The sequence below is a fragment of the Pipistrellus hanaki genome (genome assembly GCF_964339955.1).
Source record: "Pipistrellus hanaki genome assembly, chromosome: 4".
Lineage (NCBI taxonomy): Eukaryota > Metazoa > Chordata > Mammalia > Chiroptera > Vespertilionidae > Pipistrellus > Pipistrellus hanaki.
Genome location: NC_140506.1, coordinates 68,845,384 through 68,865,782, shown reverse-complemented (window position 1 = coordinate 68,865,782; position 20,399 = coordinate 68,845,384). Strand labels below are relative to the sequence as shown.

General features: G+C 38.6%; 1 protein-coding gene across 1 annotated transcript in view; it reads right to left on the bottom strand.

Moving 5' to 3' along the window:
- Positions 1 to 20,399, bottom strand: part of CCDC192 (coiled-coil domain containing 192) — a gene marked incomplete at its 5' end in the record, with an annotated part of 177,568 nt that overhangs the window by 146,325 nt on the left and 10,844 nt on the right. The window contains one exon of the mRNA XM_084880949.1: positions 8,734 to 8,841. Within this exon, the coding sequence (XP_084737075.1) occupies positions 8,734 to 8,841 (108 nt within the window). The remainder of the gene's footprint in view (positions 1 to 8,733; positions 8,842 to 20,399) is intronic.

Sequence of the window (20,399 nt, the reverse complement as noted above, 5' to 3'; positions counted from 1 at the left end):
TAATAGGGACACTATTTTCCAGGAATTTTAGGAGAAATGCATAACTGACAAAGCAGAATGCTTAGTTCATAGTACAGGCTCAATAAATAGTTATTGAATGAATATGTGAATAATTGAACCAAAGCATATACCTAATTTACTAATTTCCTTGTAGAGATTAAGCAAAGTAAAAGGAAGTTTGCTTAATCTTTGAAAAAATTTTGTGAAGAAAATACAGGTAATGCCCATGCAAAATGATCCCTACTTTTATCAACAGAGCCATGACTCATAAGGGACAAGGCCTTTTGCTTTTTCTTAGACAACAAAGTCACATTTATTAGCACCCAGTCAGCTATTTTAAACTAACCTCTGATCTTGACATTTACAAGCAAAAGGAAGTCTTTAGTTATGTAACAAACCAGCAGTCCGTGCATCCCGCCTGTAACAACAATAACAACAGAAGCCCATTTGTCATTGTGCCTGACTCTACTCAAAACAACACAGCTCTTCACTAGCTTGGATTTTTTCCCTTACATTCTCTGAGGCTGCCAATTGATGTCTGGCAATCAGTAGGGGGTGAAGATTGACATCTGCTTAAATAGGAGTGTGTGTGTGTGTGTGTGTGTGTGTGTGTGTGTACACACACACACGTTTTAAAATGAAACTCTTCTGCTGTAACATTAATCAGAATTAAATTATTTAACGAAATTACCAATAACTACATTTTTATGGTGATAAGGAAACCCATGCCAGGTCAAACAAATGGCTTGTGATTTTATGGCATTGAAGTAGACTTCCAAATAGATTGGAAAACAAAAACTCATTCACAAAAACTCATGATTTCAGATTGGCATATCAAGCATAATTTCTGAGCATTTGCAGAAATGAATACTCCTACCAAGGGCACAGTACTTATTTCAAACAAACTTGACATCAACAGATCCACTGTTGCACTTAAACAATGAAAAAGAACCAGGACATTTTTGGGGGATTGTGTGGGGTGGACAATCTCAAATCAAATGCAGCAAATCTCTTTGAGCCACTTATACACATATTCAAAAGTCTAAAAATTTGCTGGAGATCTATATTCTTTCTGTTCTTAAACTTAAGGAAATACAGACTGATAAATCTCAGAGGGAAGGGTTGGGGGTAGAGGGGTAGGAAGAGATTAGCTAAAGAACTTATATGCATAGATAGGCCTATGAACACAGACCAGAGCAGAGTGTGGTGAAGGCCGGCGTTGGGGGGGGGGGGGGGTTGCAGGGGGGCAGAAGTGAGGTGTATCAGTGCAAAGGGAGAAAAAGAAGGGCATCTGTAATACTTTCAACAATAAAAATAAAATTTTAAAAAGAAAGTATAGATTGAATATGGAGAGGCAAATAATGGGAGTTTGTTTTAGAGTCTTAGGTATAAAATGATGAATAACTTTTGGTTATTAGAGCCAAACATACTAGTCTTTTGTCTTTGTGTTTGCTTGCTTATTATACTGAGTGCTAAAGGTAAACAATCAGTTTGAAGATTTATTCAAACCCCAGCTATTGCATAAGTAGGAGAGGTTCATTGTGATTCTCACGCTAAGAAAGGTGTGGGTAAAGGACCTGGGAGACTGAATATAAGTTCCACCTCAAAAATTTACCTGGGGTTTCCAAACAAGAATGCCTCATGAAAGTCATCATTATGGAGCAATGGAATAGAACCGAGAGTCTAACCTGTTATAATATATCTATAGACAATTGAGTTTTGATGAGCCTGCTAAGACCCTACAATGGGAGAGAATTATCTCTTCCACAAATGGTTCTGGGAAAACTGGATATCCACATGCCAAAGAACATTGAAGTTACCAGGACAAAGCACTATGTACAACAGTATGGTCAAGGGATTGAATGAGCCAGGCAGAGACTGCAACTTGCCAGGCTCTTCATAATAAAACAATCCCTATGCTCTTGGAATGGCAGTGTGTCCCAGCAAATATCCACATTTTTTTAGTCCACGGGAATAGCAGTGGTCAGGGATATATCAAAATTTGCTAAGGGAGTTTTTGAGAAAAGCTCTACCAGGGGCTGCTCAGCTGTCTCTCTCTGCACTTGCCTTTTCCTTCTTCATGCTGCCTGACATGTGACTAGAATGGCTGCAGCCTCAGCTGCATCTTGGACTTTGAGGCTGGGAGCCTTGTCTGTGAATACCTGAGGAGACACGGCCCAGGCCTCTGAGCATTGCGGGGCCACCACGCCTGTCCTTAGCTGCCTGTGTCTAGACTGACTTTATATGAGTGAAAAATAGACGTCTCCTTGTTCAGGCCATTTTTATTTGAGTTGTTTGCTTTATGTACCCAAGATTAACCCTACCTAATTCATCAATCCCTGTGTTTGTGGGGCTCAGGGTGAGGGTGAAGAGGAACCTGGGCCTGTAGGATTGTGTTAGGGCTGGAACGTAGCTTCAACTTTGGAGTGGAAACTTGCTAGAAATGAAAATTCCTGACCCCCCACCCCAGATCTCCTGAGTCAGAAACTCTGGGAATAGAGCCCAGTCTAGCAAGCCCTCCAGGTTCCAGTTTGGGAATCGAGGTAAGTTCTTGTTGTTCAGAATGGCTTGAGTAGGAAACTTCTTTTTCAATGGCTTTGGCCTGTGACCACATGTTCTTAAGAATAGGGGCACTGAATTTTAAAAATACTTAGGTTCTAACATCAGCTTCACTGCTTATTACCTGTATGGCTTGGGCAAATGACTTAATTTTTTTAAGTCTCATTTTCTTCCTGGGGTTATAATAATAGAGCCCCTCAGAGGGTTATTGTGTGGATCACATGGAATATCTTTAAATCTCAGCAGAGTACCTGGGACACTGTAAATGCTTAATAAATGTCAGTTGCTTCACTTACTGTCTATGATTTATGGTGCATAGCAGGCTCACATTCCTGCAGGATCCGAGCTTAGACTCCCCCTCACTGCATCCCCTTTCACTCTTTGTCCTCATTATTGCTCCTATTATTCTTTAAAATGGAGGTGAACCTTAGGTAGGGAGATGGGGGCAGGGGGAAGGGAGGATAAGAAAAAAAAAATCTTCTTCGAATGTTACATAAATGGTCAAGTTCACTACAGAGTGAGGATACAGGAAGGCGCTGTTACAAGTTTTATTTTTGGCCTTTGGCAACGTTCCTCACCAGGTAAGGAAAAACATTATACTGCACTGCCATATAAGCTATTACTAAGAAGTAAGAAAAAGGTTCATAGGTGTTTTTCCCAAAATTGGGAAATAAAACGATCACAGTCATCTCCATTGAAATTTCTTTGTGTTTTGGGTTTCATTAATACATCTCTCTTTATGACAACAAAAGGGGCAACATTATTTTTTGTGCTCCCAAGGTCATAAAGGTTCTCCTTGCCGTGTCTTGCCTCATTCCTACCTGAAAATAAAAGGCTAGGTCAAGTTCAAATCCCCCTTCCCCCAAACATTCCACTTCCTAGCTTTTGTGTCAAATCATGACATTCCTTTCTCATATAAATATGTAACTGTTATTTTGATGGGTATGGTATCTAGAAGATGCTTGAAGCTAATTCTGACGACATAGTTGTTATTGGACTCACCTCCTTGGTGGGGGATGATCACAGATTCCCCCATTCTCTAATTTCCTTAAGAAAACCCTGCAGTGACCAGACACAAGCACTGCCCATTCAGCTCCCAGGCTGGGCAAAATCAGAGAATGGGAAAAACAAACAAAAGGCCAAAGATGATGCAGAAAAGAACAAGATTAGCTACGTAAGTCCCTTTTCCAAGTGAAAAGCTGAGAAAAAGAAGAGAGAGTAGGTGGTTAGAGAATCAAGGCAAGGGAGCTGGGGTAGGGAGGGTGACTTTCCTTATTTGAAAGACTGTAAGATTGTGAAGGCTGGGGAAGAATTGTTGTGTTATGTTTGGGTAGCTTTCAAACACTTTGAGAGACATTAATAAAAATTAAAAAAAAAGAAATGTCTTACATTCACATACACCTGCCCATGACATGAAGAATCACACAGTTTCATTATGACCACTGTCATGAGTACAGAAAAGTGAACCTGAATTGAGAACCTACTGAGAGCCAGATACACTTATTTAATCCTCACAACTGCCCTATGAAACCAGTAAGTTTATCCCCTTCCAGATAAAACAGCCGTGACTCAGAGAAATTACGTGAATTGTCCAAGGCATAAAGCTAGCATGAGATGGAGTAGGAACAAAGCCTGTGCTCTTTGGGGCCTGCGGCTGGAAGCTGGGAACCGGAAGCACCCCAGGAACTATCTCACCCGCGCCTTGTGTGCACTGGAGTGTCTCTGCATCTCTGTTCCATTGTGAAACGTGGGATTTTCCTGACATTTTCCCAGCACAAAAGCTGTGGGATGTTTGTTTGTGTAAGGCTGAAAATGCAGCCCACCAGTGAGACTTTGTCCCTCCATTGCACAGGTGATAAATGCCAGCACACATGCAAAAACCACTGCTATGAGTTGTTCCAAAAACCTTTTTACTCTTCTTTCCTTCTCTTCCTTAACACTATTCCCTTTTTACTACCTCCTCCCACTCAAGTTCTTTATCTACTACTCATTTCCAGGCATTTCCTTTCACTGATCTTAAACTATCTATCTATATAAAAGCCTAAGTGACCATTGTAATTGAATGAGCGGCCGAACAGACTGAGTGGGGAAACCAGTCTGGCAGGGGTGCTAGTGCGGGATGACCAAACCACTGAGTAGCAAGCTGCATGGGGCAACCAGGCCGGTGGAAAAGGGGGGGGTGGGGGCAGTTGGGGATGATCAGGTCAGCAAGCAGAAGCAGTTAGGGGTGATCAGGTCAGCAGGGGGGCAGTTAGGGATGACCAGGCTTGGGGGGGGGGAGGGGGCGAGGAATGGTCAGTGAGAGGCAATTAGGCAGGCAGGCAGGTGAGCAGGTAGAAGTCAGGGGTCCAGGATTATGAGGGATGTCCCGGGGATGAGGCCTAAACTGGCAGTCAGATATCCCCCAAGGAGTCTCAGATTGGAGAGGGTGCCGGCTGGGCTGAGGGAACCCTCCTCTCCCCACTCTCCCCCCCTCCCCCCCTCTCCCCCTCCCCCCCACCCCCGCACGAATTTCGTGCACTAGGCCTCTGATAAAAAATACAATCAAGTATTTTCTTTAGCAAAGCTTGGGAATGTTTTGTGTTCTTTACTATTGTAACCCAGGACAAGAATTGGATTTTTATGACCCTTTTTTACTATGTCCAACTAAATTGCTGAAAACTCGCTTATTATAGCTATGAATAGCCCAGATTATAATCCATAATTGCAAATTATCCTGATCTCATATTTCTTTTCTGTTTGACAATGGTGACATGACTGCAGAGAAATAAAGAATAATTGTTAGCTAGAGGGGAGCCAACAGGAGTTCTGTTTACTATGTGACCTCATAATCTCTTTATTGTCTCATTATTTCTAAGCGTCTTTCTTCCTTTTTTAAAAAAAATCATAGTGAAACAAGAGACATTGCTAAAAGTTACCTTAGAAAGGTTTAATGTTGGTCTTGAGGCCCAGGACCAACAGATTATTGTAGATGAAACCTCACGCTTCTATACTTTTATTCAGAGTTAATTTTCTGTTCTCTAAGAGGCAAAGCCAGGGGTAACATTGTGGCTGATAGTGGGATTTCCCTTTTGTCAAAGGCAGAATCCACTGGTTGACCACACCATGAGCTTCCAACTCCCTAATTACAGCACAAATCTTTGTTCCCATCGTTTCCTCTGCTCTCCTCTACCCACCATTTCTAGCCCACTAGGCTGGCGTATCCGGCCTGTGCTCAGCCACAGGGCTGGCAATTTTTATTACCGGTGATAGCCAGCTAGCATTCTCATCGTCTTTGTGACAAATCATAATATTTAAAAGAAGCCTGAAGATGTATACATGTATTCAGGCATAAGTATTTCTACACACACACACACACACACACACACACACACACACATCATTGTCTTGAATACTAAAGACAATTTCTCTTTCTGTAACCACTTAGTGATATAGCCTGCTAAGGAAGACAGTGGCACCCAGTGGACAAATGTTTGACTGAGACAGGTGTTACATGCTGAAATATTCTTGTATCTTAACCTTAAGAAGTGTCAGTTGCTCTCCTTCCCTTTCACTATCCTTCTGTCTTCCCATTTTTAAAAATATCTACTGAATTTTTAAATATGGGGAGGGGGTGGGATATTTTTAGAATTCTTACCTTTTCAAGAATAAGATTAATCTGCCCTAACTGGTTTGGCTCAGTGGATAGTGTTGGCCTGTGGACTCAAGGGTCCCAGGTTTGATTCTGGTCAATGTCATGTACCTTGGTTGCAGGCACATACCCAGTAGGGAATGTGCAGTTGGCAGCTGATTGATGTCTCTCATCGATGTTTTTGGCTTTCTATCCCTCTCCCTTTCTGTAAAAAATTCAATAAAATATATTTTAAAAAATAAGACTAATTGAAAACACTGGAAGAAGCAACAATTTCAGGATTAACTCATCTGAGAACAGTGTCTATATTTGATTAACCCATTTCAACAGTAACAGTGGAGACAGCCAAACCTAGTAAAATACTCAACTTTTAATTAAAAATGTAATATTGAAAATGCTTGCCATGTGCTTTTGTTTTTTTACACATTATACCCTCCTTTTTCTCAAAACATTGCCAACTTTCAATCAGATTCACTTGGTTATGCAAATTGGCAACTCCAAGGACAATACTTCAGGGAAATAATATAAATTCTGAAACTTAATGATATTGTGCAGTTTATCTGGGAGCCATACAAATGCTGATTTTTAGTCTCTACATCTTTCATTGATTGTTTTGGTTGTGAACCTCTTGGGTAGAGAAGCCCCAAGTATATATCATCCTTCCTGAAACACCTAACTAGCATCTTACTCATGCTAGGTATAAAGAAGGTAAATAAAATCCAATTTCCACTTCATATATTGAATCTTCTAAATGCTAAAAAAAAAAATGGATCCAATTTTTTGATGTTACATAAAGGGATCATTAAGTTAAGTATCTTAAATATTAGGGGCTCTTTGTATTGAATAAAATATTGTATAAAGAATAAGAGGATTGAGTACTTTATAGGTGAATTGAATTTTACTGATTTAAATGAGAAATAATTAAAAGACATTCAATTACACAATAAACATATATCTTAGTGCAAAAGTTAATACCAGCTGGGGTGCCCTCTTTTAGTTAGCCATTCAAAATTTCTTCCAGTATGGAGGTTAAGAAATTCTTAGGTTTTTTCCCCCCACTTTGAAATGGTGCCTATGTTCATTATTATTATTTTTTTCATAATATTGCCACAGTTTTAAGGTTTGTTTTTATTTACTTTAGAGAAAAGACCAGTTGGCAAGCCAGGGTTATAACGGCTTGCTGCTGATATGGAAACTTTCCCAAATGGCTCTGGGCATAGGGCAGCACCTTTCACTAAATGATGTAAGTCCCCATGACCCTTTGCATCAATCACGTTTAGTCAGTAAACAATACACATATCCTGGCCCTGGCCAGGCACCTCAGTTGGTTAGAGCATCATCCCAATTTGCTGAAGTTGTGAGTTAGATCCCTGGTTAGGGCACATACAATTAACCAATAAAAGCATAAATAATTGGAACAACAAATCAATGTTCCACTCTCTTCTTTCCTCTTTCTCTAAAATCAATAAATAAAATAAATGAAAATAGACGCACACACAAAAACACACCCCAAATGAAGATATGCACTCTTTTGGTAAATTGAAAAAGAAAACAGAGGCCATATGTGTGTGTACCACTACCTTCCATGTTAATTATACTTATTTTTCTCACAACACAAGCATCTTTCCGCCTAGTTTCTGCAAAAATTCTTGTAAAATGTCATGCAATCAAATTTTGCTGGGCAAACCTTGGTTATGAAAAACAAAAGCAACTCAACATTGTTTTTCAAAAATTTCTAAGAATATATTATTAAAACATATCAATCCACGATAAGTCTACAGACGTTTATAACATGTCAGAGTGTCTGTTGCCCATTTTCCTCCACTGCCTGTCACCAGAAGTGAGCAGTGGGCTCTGAAGGCCTCAGGCTCTAGGTAGCTTTGTTCTCTGGAGCTGAGCTCCCTGCCCAGGAGAAAGGACAACAGTAATCGTGGGATTTGCACCACACTGTGCTGTTGCAAAGTGTAATCCTATTGGGAAATGGTCCAGGCCCTGGGCTGAGCTTTATTGATACCCACACTCCCCGTGTCTGACGTCAGAGGCCTGCTGTGTACGCAGGTCCCCTATAAAGTACCCAGGCTGCCCAGCATGAGCGGGCTCCTCCTAGGACCTGCCTGGCTTCTGTGAGTTTCTAAAGATCAAGAGGGAAGTCAGATTTTGGAAAATTCTCCTTCCTTAAATAATTTGAGAAAATTTCTTCCCCGTGGTTTCTATAGGTTTTTATTTTACCTTTGGGCTTATCTGTTTATAATGCAAAAATGCTTCACTTATTCAGGAAAACCACTTGCTTCAAGACCACTTGCCTAACTCATGGGCTGTGGTGAACAAAAATTAAAATATAATTGTAAAAGGACTTGTAAAGGGTGAAAAGGTCCTTAAAGTAATTATTGCTTATGTAAAATGAATGAAATGCTTTATGATTGTGTGTGCACGTGTGCGCGAGTGTGTGAATAATTGCAGAGGTTACAGCACGTGTCTAGATTGACACTTGCTGTACTGAACACTGAGAAACACATCTTTCCATCACCATTGATAGGCATTACCTGCTCAGATAAAGCTTTAGCCTTTTCTTCCGCTTCCTTCAGGCAGACCTCCAAGGACTTGAGATGTGCCAAAGTAAACGTCATCTGTCCAGTTTCCAGGGACTCTTTCTTTAAAATAACAACCAAGTATTACTTTTTGACATGGATAATTCCCTGAGCATGTCTCCAACAACTTTATGGACAAAAATAAGCTTCATAAACTCATACACATCATCTCTTTTTCTTCATCAACACAGTAATAGAACCATGAAACATTACAAAAGCAATAGCCTTTAGTTTCTAAAGGAAGGGTAAAAATACATATTGAAGTATAACAATGAATAGTTTTTAAAAGTTTAAATAAAATTTCTCATGTTGGAATTGGGTCGTTTGGCAACTTTTATTCTTGATACAAGAAAACAAATAACAAACAAACAAAACCAACCAAACAACGAGGTTACAACCAAAATTTTACATTCCTAATAAGAGATGTCACCAAGGACGCTTACAACTTTAAACATTCACCTATCTTGAGAGACGCTCTTGTTTCCTGTCATTTTCTTATCAGAGGTTTCACTGAAGGAAATATACCACCCTGTTTAGAATCAGACCATCCTTTCCCAGAACACAGCTAATAACGGCTCAAATCAGCAGATGTGTAAAATGGTCCCAAAGTTGCTTTTTCTCATTTAAAAGCAGAAGAGTATGCAAAATTGGTATGGACATAGCAGTTGCTGGCCCCACTGAGACTGGAGTGCTTACTGCCTGCTCGGTGGCTACCGAGATAATTAATTAAAGTTACGCACAACATGAAAAGTTAAAACGGAAAACTTGCTCCTCTGTTTTTTTCCCTTTGCTTTAGGAACCCACCAACTTTATGTATGTGCATTTCCTGATGATACAATAGAGCCATCTGGTGGCAAATGGAACCAGCCATGAAAATAGAGCATTCATTCAGTTCTTATAGTTGTTCTTGTAGCACTCTGACCGGTCGGCCATGCCACAGGCCTCAGGTATAAATGATACTTATGAGATCAGGGACAAAGGAGTAGCTCTCAAACAGCCTGGCTCCCAGTGGCTGCAAATCTACAAAAGTTGGCTAGAATTTCGTGCTAGAATGGTGATACTTGGGATGAACCGATGATCCTCATCATGCCATGATGACTCCAATAATTTGAAGTCATTAAAGAAATTATAAAAAAAAAACAACAACAACAAACTAGCCTCAATGCAAAGTTCTTTACACTTACAGGTAGTTCATGCTATAAAAACATTATATGCAGAAAGGGGAAATTGTCAAGAGGCCAAATTTGTCCAAAAAGATTGGGAATCCCAGAGGTAGGCTACTGTTTTCAAGAAGAATCTTCTGGTATTGTGTCGGGTCTTTGGAGAAAGTTTAAAAATATTTTGTGAGTAGACCAAGTAAGATCGGCTAATTTGTTTCTCTAGGTCTTTTTTCTCCAAACACCTCAAATTTCCCTGGCCAAAGACTACCATTTCCAGTGAGACAAGCATTGTATATAATGCCAAAGGAAACAGACTTGACTGGAGGCTGTTACGAAATAACAGGACTTTTTGTACAGGTAGAGTTAAGAAATTGTCATGTGTTGTACAACAGAGAGAGTCGAGCAAACAGTGAAGAATGCAGTCGGTCTTCTTTACCCAGCTGCAAGCTATCACTCTCCCCCTCTGACTTGCCTTCTTGTCCCTTAAGGGAAAGGTCCGTAAATGCATCTTCACCGAGGTAAAAATGTCTTATACAAAGGTAAGTGCTTTTTAACAGGAGGGGGAAACTCCCTTTAGCCAAACAAAGGCATTAAAGTTAAATTAAGAATAATTTTAGAAAAAAGTAAACACTTGGGGCTAGGAGTCTTGGAGGTAGATGTGTGGTTTCAAGGATCTTCAAAAAGTTAGGTGAAGTCATTGTCCCAATTTTGCGGGATGCAATGGCAGATGAGCAGAAGGGCGGGACTGATACCATTAAGTTCATTCTGCTTCAGGCACATGGGGACACACCCTACATAAAGCAATCTGTGTCTATTATCAACATGAATCTGTCTTGGTGGTTAAAATAATCAATGAATAAATTATATTCAACATGACATCACATGTTGAAAATAGATGATATACACAGGTGTGTGGGGATTGAGCCTGTGTCTGCATTTTGAAACGTTAAATCCCAGCAATTCAATGGAAGTTTTAGTTTTTAACTTCTACTCTTTGTCTTAAAATTTTCTACCTAAATATCAAGCTGGTAATCCGGGTAGCATGCAGCTAAGATAATCAAGATGATCAAACTAAATGACTACTACAGAGTATTAATTCGATAAACTCTTTGATCACAGTATGTGTATTAAAGTTGACAGTCTACAAATTGACAAATCTTATACAAGATTGTAGGAGTAGATTATCTTTTGGCTGCACAGGTTCTCCATTTGAGAATTTGAAGGAAAACCTCTTTTTCTTCCTTCTAAGTTTCCTTGATTTCTCTAACCCATGTCAGTATCTTTTCATTGTTCCCCTTCTTATTTTTTAAATTTATTGGGGTGACATTGATTAATAAAATTGCATAGGTTTCAAGTGCACAAGTCTATAAGTACATAATCTGTGTATTGTATTGTGTGTTTACCACCCAGTGTCAAATACCCTTCCTTACTTTTAACCTAGTGTTTGTCTTTTTTAAAATATATTTATATTGTAGATATCTCCCATTAGTGTTTCTTTGTCTTACAATGACTTTGCTCTCCTTTCTCAGCTATACAAACCCCTTTTACCCACTGAGACTGGTTCATGGTTTCTAATTGATCCACATCCTCCACCCTCCTCTGAATCCTTGTGTGACACTCATAAAGGCCCCTGAGCACTGCACTGAGTATCTGCTAGGATCTTAAAAAATAGCTGTTCTTGATTAAAGGCTCAGCAGTCAAAAAGGTAGTTGCACCAGAAGGAGCAGTCATGTGGAGAAGCTATCATAGCTATGTCTATGAGAAATATTTTCCATGCATCAGCCTGGGCCACTGACAGGGTTCTGAGCCTGGGAAATTCTGCTTGCCAAGGCCAGGTGCAAGACAGGGCAGCAGAGAGCAAGAAGTTGGGTGATGATGACAGGGTTGTTGTAAGGATTAAATGAGGTAAAGCAGGTAACTGCTTAGACAGGTGCAGTGTTCAATTCATGTTGTTATCAATAATTCCATCATCTTAGCTCCTTTAAAGAGAATAATTTAACATTAAAACTTGCTAGCTTATTTTTTAAACCCCAGTAAAAGAAATTCCCCAGGGAGACACTTTTGTAACAGCAAACGATCAAACAACAGCAGTGGGAAATCCAGTCAAGTATGCAGTCAGAACAAAGTTAATAGGTTAAATGTGTGTAGTCATTTAAAGGCAAGATTGCTAAATACAGATGTGGTTACAGGCAATTTCACCTTTACAGAAGAGCATTTGACATGGGTCAGCTTGCTCCAGTGAAATGTTTCCAGCCCTCTGAAGTTCCAGTGTCCGGGGCTCCAGCAGCCCCTGCTCAGTAATGCAGTCACTTCCTGCCAGATAACACAGGCCTTCACCACACTTTGCAATGGTCAAGCTTCTACTCACCACCAAAGTCTATTGCTCCCTCCCCCTGCTTGACAGGCACCGGAGGCTCTAAAATTCTTTACTCTTCTGCAACCAGTTTCTATTTCTCACACAGGTTAAAGTCTTCCCCCAGGGCCCTGGCTCAGCCTCTTACCCCGGGCAGATTGCTGTCATGCTTTCCCCCACCTTTGGTGATCAGAATTGATGTTAGAGTAGAATTTTCATCAGCCTCTTGCCCTTTTGTGCTTACCTTTTGCAATAGCTTCTTAGGCTAAATTTTCAATTTCTATCTAAGCAACAATTTAAAAACTCAGTTTTCCAGATGTCAGTTTGTGCTAGTGAAAACAGTCTTCCTCTGTGCTTGGGGTTGCCTAGGTAGTTACCTAATGAGGTATTTTTTTAATTCAAAACTTGAACAAACTACAACTTTTGTCAAAGCCTAGTAAAAAGAAGATTCTAGAAAGTGCTCATCAATGTGACTGAAGGAGATGGCCATCGGGTGACAGAGATGAGCACTGACTAAGGAGAACCCTGGACTCCAGACGGCCACATTCTGGACTTCGCTGTGCGTTTCACTTGAACTATGTGACTTTTGGGCTGCACTTCTTGGAACCTCAGTTTTTCATCTTTAAATGATGGATGTATTGGTCAGGTCCCAGTGGGAAACAGATGGCCATTCCAGTGGCATCACTGAGGGGAATTTGATGAAGGGACTATGCACAAAGGTATGGACACAGTTAAGGACACCAACAAAGAATGGTGAGGCAGCCCCTAGAAATGAAGGTACTATTTGCCTTACCTTAAAGAGGTAGGGGAAGAGGTAAGGGGGGAGCATTATTACAGGATGGAGCCTGCAGAGAGGACCCCATATGAGCTGAGCCTTTGGTAGAGGATATAGCCCCTGCCACCCTGGCCCAGGCAGTAGCAGTGGGTGGATCAGTGGAATAAATAGCCCCACCTCATCTCTCACCCTCTGTTCTGTCTGTATCCAACAAGAAGCCAGAGGACAAGAGAGCCTGAATGACAAGTCCAAAGGACCAGCTTCCCTAGAAAATATTCGGAGGGTGGGGGTGGGAAAGTGGGAGAGAGGGGGAATAGGAGGCTGGGGGGTGGAGGGAGGTGGAGGTGGAAGTGTAGAAAATGAATCTGGAAGGGAAAATGGACACCTCAGGCCGAAGGGGTTTAATTATATTAGTGGATCCCAAATGCCAGCCCATAGATCAGTGTTGGATTATGATAACATTTTCACCAGTTAGCAAGAAAAAGACAAAACTGAAGATTTAAAAAGACTAACTTGAAGTTTTCATGAAGCCCAATTTATTCCATTTAGAGAACTGTCCTTTATTCTGGAATTTTGATCATCCTACATATTTTGGTGTTAAAAGGATGCTTATTTAACAAAAATAATGATGATGGTATATGGAAATTATTGTGTTTTAGAGTTAAAGTGGAAAAGTTGGCAGTCCCATTAGCCTAATCCTAATTATTTGGGGGATAAAAATTCTTATGGGTTTGTAAAATCTGAAAGTATAGAGACCCTCTAAAGTCATCTGTTAAATAATGAACTGAGTGTCTTATCAGGTGGTCTTTCCAGAACTATGGTTCCTATATTCCTCAAGTTCAAGATGGACCTGTATTAATTATCAAGTTACTTTAATAAGATTCCAAGATACTATTTTTCCAGGAAAAAACAAGTTTCCAATGGTCAGACTTTCACAAAAGATTTAACTACTTTTCCATTTCTATAGCATCACTAATAAAAAAAAAAAAAAAAGGAAACATGTATTGGAAAGAAATTGTTGACCCAGATTTTAACCTATAAAAAGATCCTTGGCGTAGAAATGAAAGAGGAATGACTGCGTGACATTTGATAGCTTCATAAATAACTATAAATAATGGCTTACCCAAAACTCTGAAAAGGCCAACTCTTATTTTAATTCAGTTCAGAGCATTCCAATTTATTAAGAAAAGACTTGATTTCTTTAAAAAATTAGGAAAGAGGGAAATGAGAAGTTATTATTTAATAAATACAGTGTTTTAGTTTTGCAAGATGCAAACATTATGGAGATTAGTAGCACAAAAAATGTGAACATGCTTCATACTACTGAATCACACACTTAAAATGGTTAAAATAGTCAATTTTATGTTATAAGTATTTTACCACATTAAAAAACATAAATATAAAGCAGGCAAATTACAGGGTGAAGGAATTAACCAATGTTTTAAAATTAATTAAACTATTCTTTACCTACTTCACAGGATAGTTGTGCGAACAAAATAAAACAAGAAGATTGAACATACTAAGAACTATAAAATAAAACATTATAAAGAAAAAAATAATAAGGTACTCTTACTGAAGGAAGAATTTTGAATCCTTTGATAAAGAAAACAATCAAAAACTACTATTTGTGCTAAATAAAATTTTGGTTTATTAGTAGTGGAGCATATCATAATGCAAATACTTTTCCCATTTGTAAAGACAGTGTTCTGACTAGTTTAGTACTTTGTGACAGCATTATTTATTTTTTCACACATCTTAGGTAAGTTTAGGTTTTGAGTACCTAGATGTATTGACAACAATGTTTCCATCCTCCCCTTGAATCCCAATGTTTTAGGAAATGTATATGCCTCTAGGATTTTTAGGTCATTTAAAAAGTAAAGGGGTAGAATTTTACTACCCACCTTAACCCAGGCTTTTCAACTTAGCTTTATGAATAAATTATTATTAAACTGTGTATAACCAATATCAAATATTTTATAATTAACAATATTCAGAATGAAGGTAATATTTCTGCCAGTAAAATTTAGGCTCTAAATAAGAAAACTTAAAATAAAAGATCTAAGAAATTTAACTGCAATGATAAGAAATTTCGTACTCTAATCATGTTGTTCTCAAAACCTACCAAGGGAATCCTTAATTGAACTTGATGAACTTGATGTTTCATGAGAAACCTTTTCCATGAGACACCTCTCCCCTGTGACCCAGCCTGGCATTTGCACAGACTCCCTTCTTTACCAAGATATGATGAAGGAAGAAATGTGTTAGGCATTCTTTTAAATCAGATAAAAGTTTAGCAACAATTTCCATAGTGCATTCCAACATGATAAGGTAAGCAGAGAACAGATGGGAGAGAGCTCTCTTTTGCTGTGAATTTCCACTTTTTTTAAGGTCTCACAGTCAAAATACTACTAAGAGGCAGGGCCAGGTTATCAGAGAAGGTGGTGCAGTGTGCCCGACATTAGCTACTCAGTGGGCCTGTTATAGCTCACTCATCTTGCTCTCTTGGTCGGCATTTGCCATTCCATTTTGACAGTCCAGAGTCTTTCCCTGTCTGAAAAATTTCCCATTTCATGTAGCCCATCTCCCCAAAGTATAAGCTAAGAACTCCCTCTTACAACATGTGTCTCCACCAATCAGACACACCAGCCTGAGACTTGAGTATGGAAGGAAGGGATATGGAACAAATGCCAAGTAGAAACGGTCCAGTTGAGAGAATCATCCTTTTTCTGAGGTTGAGATGACAGAGACTTAGAAGTAATATGTTTGTGTCACCTGCTGCCTCACATTCACATGTTGAAGCCCTGATTCCTGATGTGATAATATTAGAAGTTGGGGCCTCTGAGAAGTCATTCAGTTTGGATGAGGTCAACAGGGTGGTGTCTTCATGATGTCTTTATGAGAAGAAATCAGTGGGCTCTCTCCTTCTGTTACCTTCTCTCTCTTCCAATGCCTCCCACCCTACCCCCCATGTGAGATAAAGCAACAAGGCAACCATCTGCAAGTCAGGACCCACTCATGCTACCGTGTTTCCCCGAAAATAAGACATCCTCTGAAAATAAGACCTAGCGCATGGAAAGATAAGACATCCCCTAGCGCGACTTTGGGAGAAAAAATTAATATAAGACACTGTCTTATTTTCGGTGAAACAGGGTAGTACCCTAATCTCTGACTTCAGGATTATGAGAAATGCATAAGTGTCTGTTGTTTAAGCCACCCGGTCTGTGGTATTTTGTTAGTGCAGCCTGAGCTGACTAAGCCTACAATTGGTGCATTTATTCTATAGACTTCCCTGTGTGTATGTGTGTGCCTGAAAGATGCACAACATATAAAACATTGATTCATACTATACATGGTTATATCTGATTAAATTATAATTTTAATGAACAATATATCATAGATACAATCTATATGTGAATGATGATAGATATCATTTTCTATAATTTTTAACTTTAAAAATTACCATAATTTTTTATGTTCCCAATAAATTTTACTGGATACAAATCAGTTTCCCTACTATTAGACAACCCTATAATAAGCATATTTATACATATCTATCAATTTGCTTCCTTATTTAGTACATATAAAAAAGCGGTTATCAATATAATCTTGATACACATTTATGATTGCATCTCCAAAATACTCCCACCAATACTATTTGAGGATCATAGTTTTCTTATACATTTTCCTATAATAATATTTTCAATATTTTTTAAAAAGTAATTTTATTTATTTTTAAAAATTATATTTATTTGGGTGACATTGATAAACATGGTCATATAGGTTTCAGGTATGGGTTTCTATGTTACAAGATCTGTATATTGCACTTTGTGGCCACCACCCAAAGTCAAATCTACTTCCATCACCATATATTAGCATCTTTTTCTCCCCTCACCCCTTTCCTCTGACAACCACCACACTGCTATTTGTGTTCATGAGTTTCAGTTTTATATCCCACATATGAGTGAAATCACATAGTTATTAGCTTTCTTTGACTTTTTTCACTTAGCATAATGTTCTTAAGGTCCAACCATGTTGTTGCAATGACACTATTTCATCCTTTCTTATGGCTGAATAGTATTCCATTGTATATTTGCACCCTATCTTCTTTATCCAGTCCTCTATCACCAGGCACTTTGGCTGTTTCCATGTCTTGGCCACCATGAATAATGCTGCAGTGAACATAGAGGTGCATATATCTTTGCAAATGCATTCAAAGTTTTTCAGTATAGCCGAAACCAGTTTGGCTCAGTGGTAGAGCGTAGGTCTGTGGATTGAAGGGTCCTGGGTCAAGGGCATGTCTTTATGAGAAGAAATCAGTGGGCTCTCTCCTTCAGAAATCAGCGGGTACATCCCCAGTGGGGGGTGTGCAGAAGGCAGCTGGTCGATGTTTCTCTCTCATTGATGTTTCTAGCTCTCTATCTCTCTCCCTTCCTCTCTGTAAAAAATCAATAAAATATATTTTAAACAAAGTTTTTCAGTATATACCCAGGATGATTGCTGGGCCATATGGTAGCTCTGTTCTCATTTTTTTTTTTTTTTGAGAAATTGCCAGACTGATTTCCATAGTGGTTGTATACCAGTTTATATTCCCACCAGTAGGAAAGGAAGGTTCCCTTTTTTCACCACCTCTCCAATGCTTGTCTTGTTGATAATGGCCACTCTGTCAGGTCTGAGGTGGTATCTCATTGTAGTTTTTATTTGCATTTCTGTAATTGCCAGTGAGGTTGAACATCTTTCCATATATCTATGGGCTGTTTGTATAGCTGCCAAAATTACAGTTAAATATGACATCTAAGTTTAAATTTTTTTAAATATCTTTGTCTTCTATTAAGTTTGGACATCTTATTTGGTAAACGCAAGTTTGAACATCTTATTGGATATTTATATGTCTTTTGTAAATTATGATTTGTGTCCTTTGTCCATTAAAAAATTTTTTTTATTGATTTCAAAGAGGAAAGGATAGGAAAAGAGAGATAAAAACATCAGTGATGAGAGAATCATTGATTGACTACCTCCTGCATGCCCCCCACTGGGGAACAAGCCCACAACCTGGGCATGTGCCCTGACCAGGAATTGAACAATGACCTGGTTCATAGGTCAACACTCAGCCATTCCTTTTTTAAAATTTTTTATTTATTTAAGGGTAAATCTTTTCCTCATTGATTTTTATGAGAACTTAGTATATTAAAAATATCATATTGTAATAAATGTTACAAATATTTTCTATTACGTATTTTGAATATTAAATACTTCTTAAATGGGTTGAAATAGTGGTAAGTGTAAGTTTTCTTATGAAGTATAGAATTTTCAGGACTAAATTATATTTTCATCTCTGTGCATTAATGCACACTTTTATTTGAGAAGAAAGTCAACTTTTGCAGGAAGCAAACTCTAGCCAAAACTTGGAGAAATATTCCATTTCTCTAGACCTCCTTAAGTACAGATATCACACCACAATGATTCAAATTTTTAGAAATATTTTGAAATAACTGACTGACTCTGATACCTGATCTAACACAAACAGCTCAACTACTGACATGATGACTTGGGGCTATTATTCCAGCAGCAAATTTTAGTTTAACAAAACTATCAAAACAAATGAAGTCTGTGTTATCCAATCTGCCTGATGAGACGAAGGCAGCCAGGGGCCGGTTCTAACCTCAGAGCCTGCATCCGTGAGCTCCTCACACCAAGGTCACCCCAGGCTCTCCCTTCTCTCCAGGCATCCAAAGAGCACCTCCCGGGGGAGATTGACTCCCTGGGGAAAGACTAGATTGAATAATTGCCTAGGCCTTTTGGAGGATATTCTCTCCCAAGGACACTTGCAAGTGTGGGAAAGTATTTTTCTTCAGACGACAGCAATTGATGTGTTCTGTAAAAGACTGATTGATCAGATGGTCCCCAAAACATACTTCCCCCTTGCTCTGATCTACTCACTCAGGTTTCAGAAGATGAGAAAATTGTATGGGAAACTTTTGAATTTATCCAGAATATTAGTTCAGAGTAATCCTTAAATTCAACTAACTATATATATTTAACTTTTATGTATCTAAATGTATACAGCACATTTGACTTCTGTCGCCTTTTTACATCTCATCACTTCCTTTCCTTGTCTACACCCAAACTTCTCAACTAACATGTTCACCAGCACAGAAAATGAAACATGTCAGCACTACACAGCACAAATTAGCATGCTTTTCCCAAATAATGCCTGTTGTCTGGAAATATTTACCATTGGAAGGAGCCAAATGGAGAAAAAATGTCATGGGCATTTGATTAAACAAATCTGCAGACACTCAAATGCTTCAGTTAATGGAGGTCCTTTGTGCCACCCAAGCCTATTGGGGAAATTCTGCAAAATGTCCTATCTGTAAACAATCTGCTTCAATGCCCATGCTTTCTAAATTTATTTGTCTGTTGACATTTAAAAAGTATAAAGGAACACATCTGCATGTGAAAACAGGACCTTTTGTTACTTATTCATTAACCTTATTATAGAAGTTAAAAACAAAATAAGTCATCTTGCTGGTTGCTTGCAAAGGATCATTTTCTAAAGGACACTTTTTAGTTTTTGGCCAGCCTCATTTTAAGCTGCTAAGGTCTTTTTTATGGTCCCTGCTCACAAATTAAATAGACCTTATTATTAAAATGAGAAGTTCTAGAGCTAATGTTATTAAAATGAGAAACTTCTGGGGGCGATGGATAGTTTCATTACCTTGATTGACTAGGGTGTGTAAACATATGTCAAAGCTCATTAACTTGTACACTTTAAATTTGCCAAGAATGCTTCAGGAAAGGGGAGAGGGAAGGGGAGGGGAGAAGAAAGGTAGGAAAAATGATCCAAAACAATAAGTTTTGAGATACTTCTCACCTATCAGAATGGCAAAATAAGTAAATAAATAAACTATTTCCTATAACAACAGCAAATCTTTGTATTTGAATATATACAGAAATAAAGTTCTATGTTGGCCTCATGTTACGTATAAATAGGAATGTCATCTTAAACCACTTGAAATGTTCAATTGAAAGCACAAGTGATACACTAACTGTGATTCATTAATGATTTGAGAGTTTGCTCATCAAAAGGAGAAATCTTCTAAAAGCCACTTTAGAACGCTAAATTTTAGAAATGTGAGAAATATTATCAAATATATGCTTCCTAAAAAATAATGTTGTATAATATTATACCAAGTACTAAAAGAAGAACAGAATTTATAAAAATTGACACAATTGAAGGCATTGCCTTGCCTTCCCCAGTTTATCAAATGTAAAATGTTTTAGCTACTTGAAGGTCATTTTGTAATGCTGACTCCCTATACGGTGTGTTATGAAT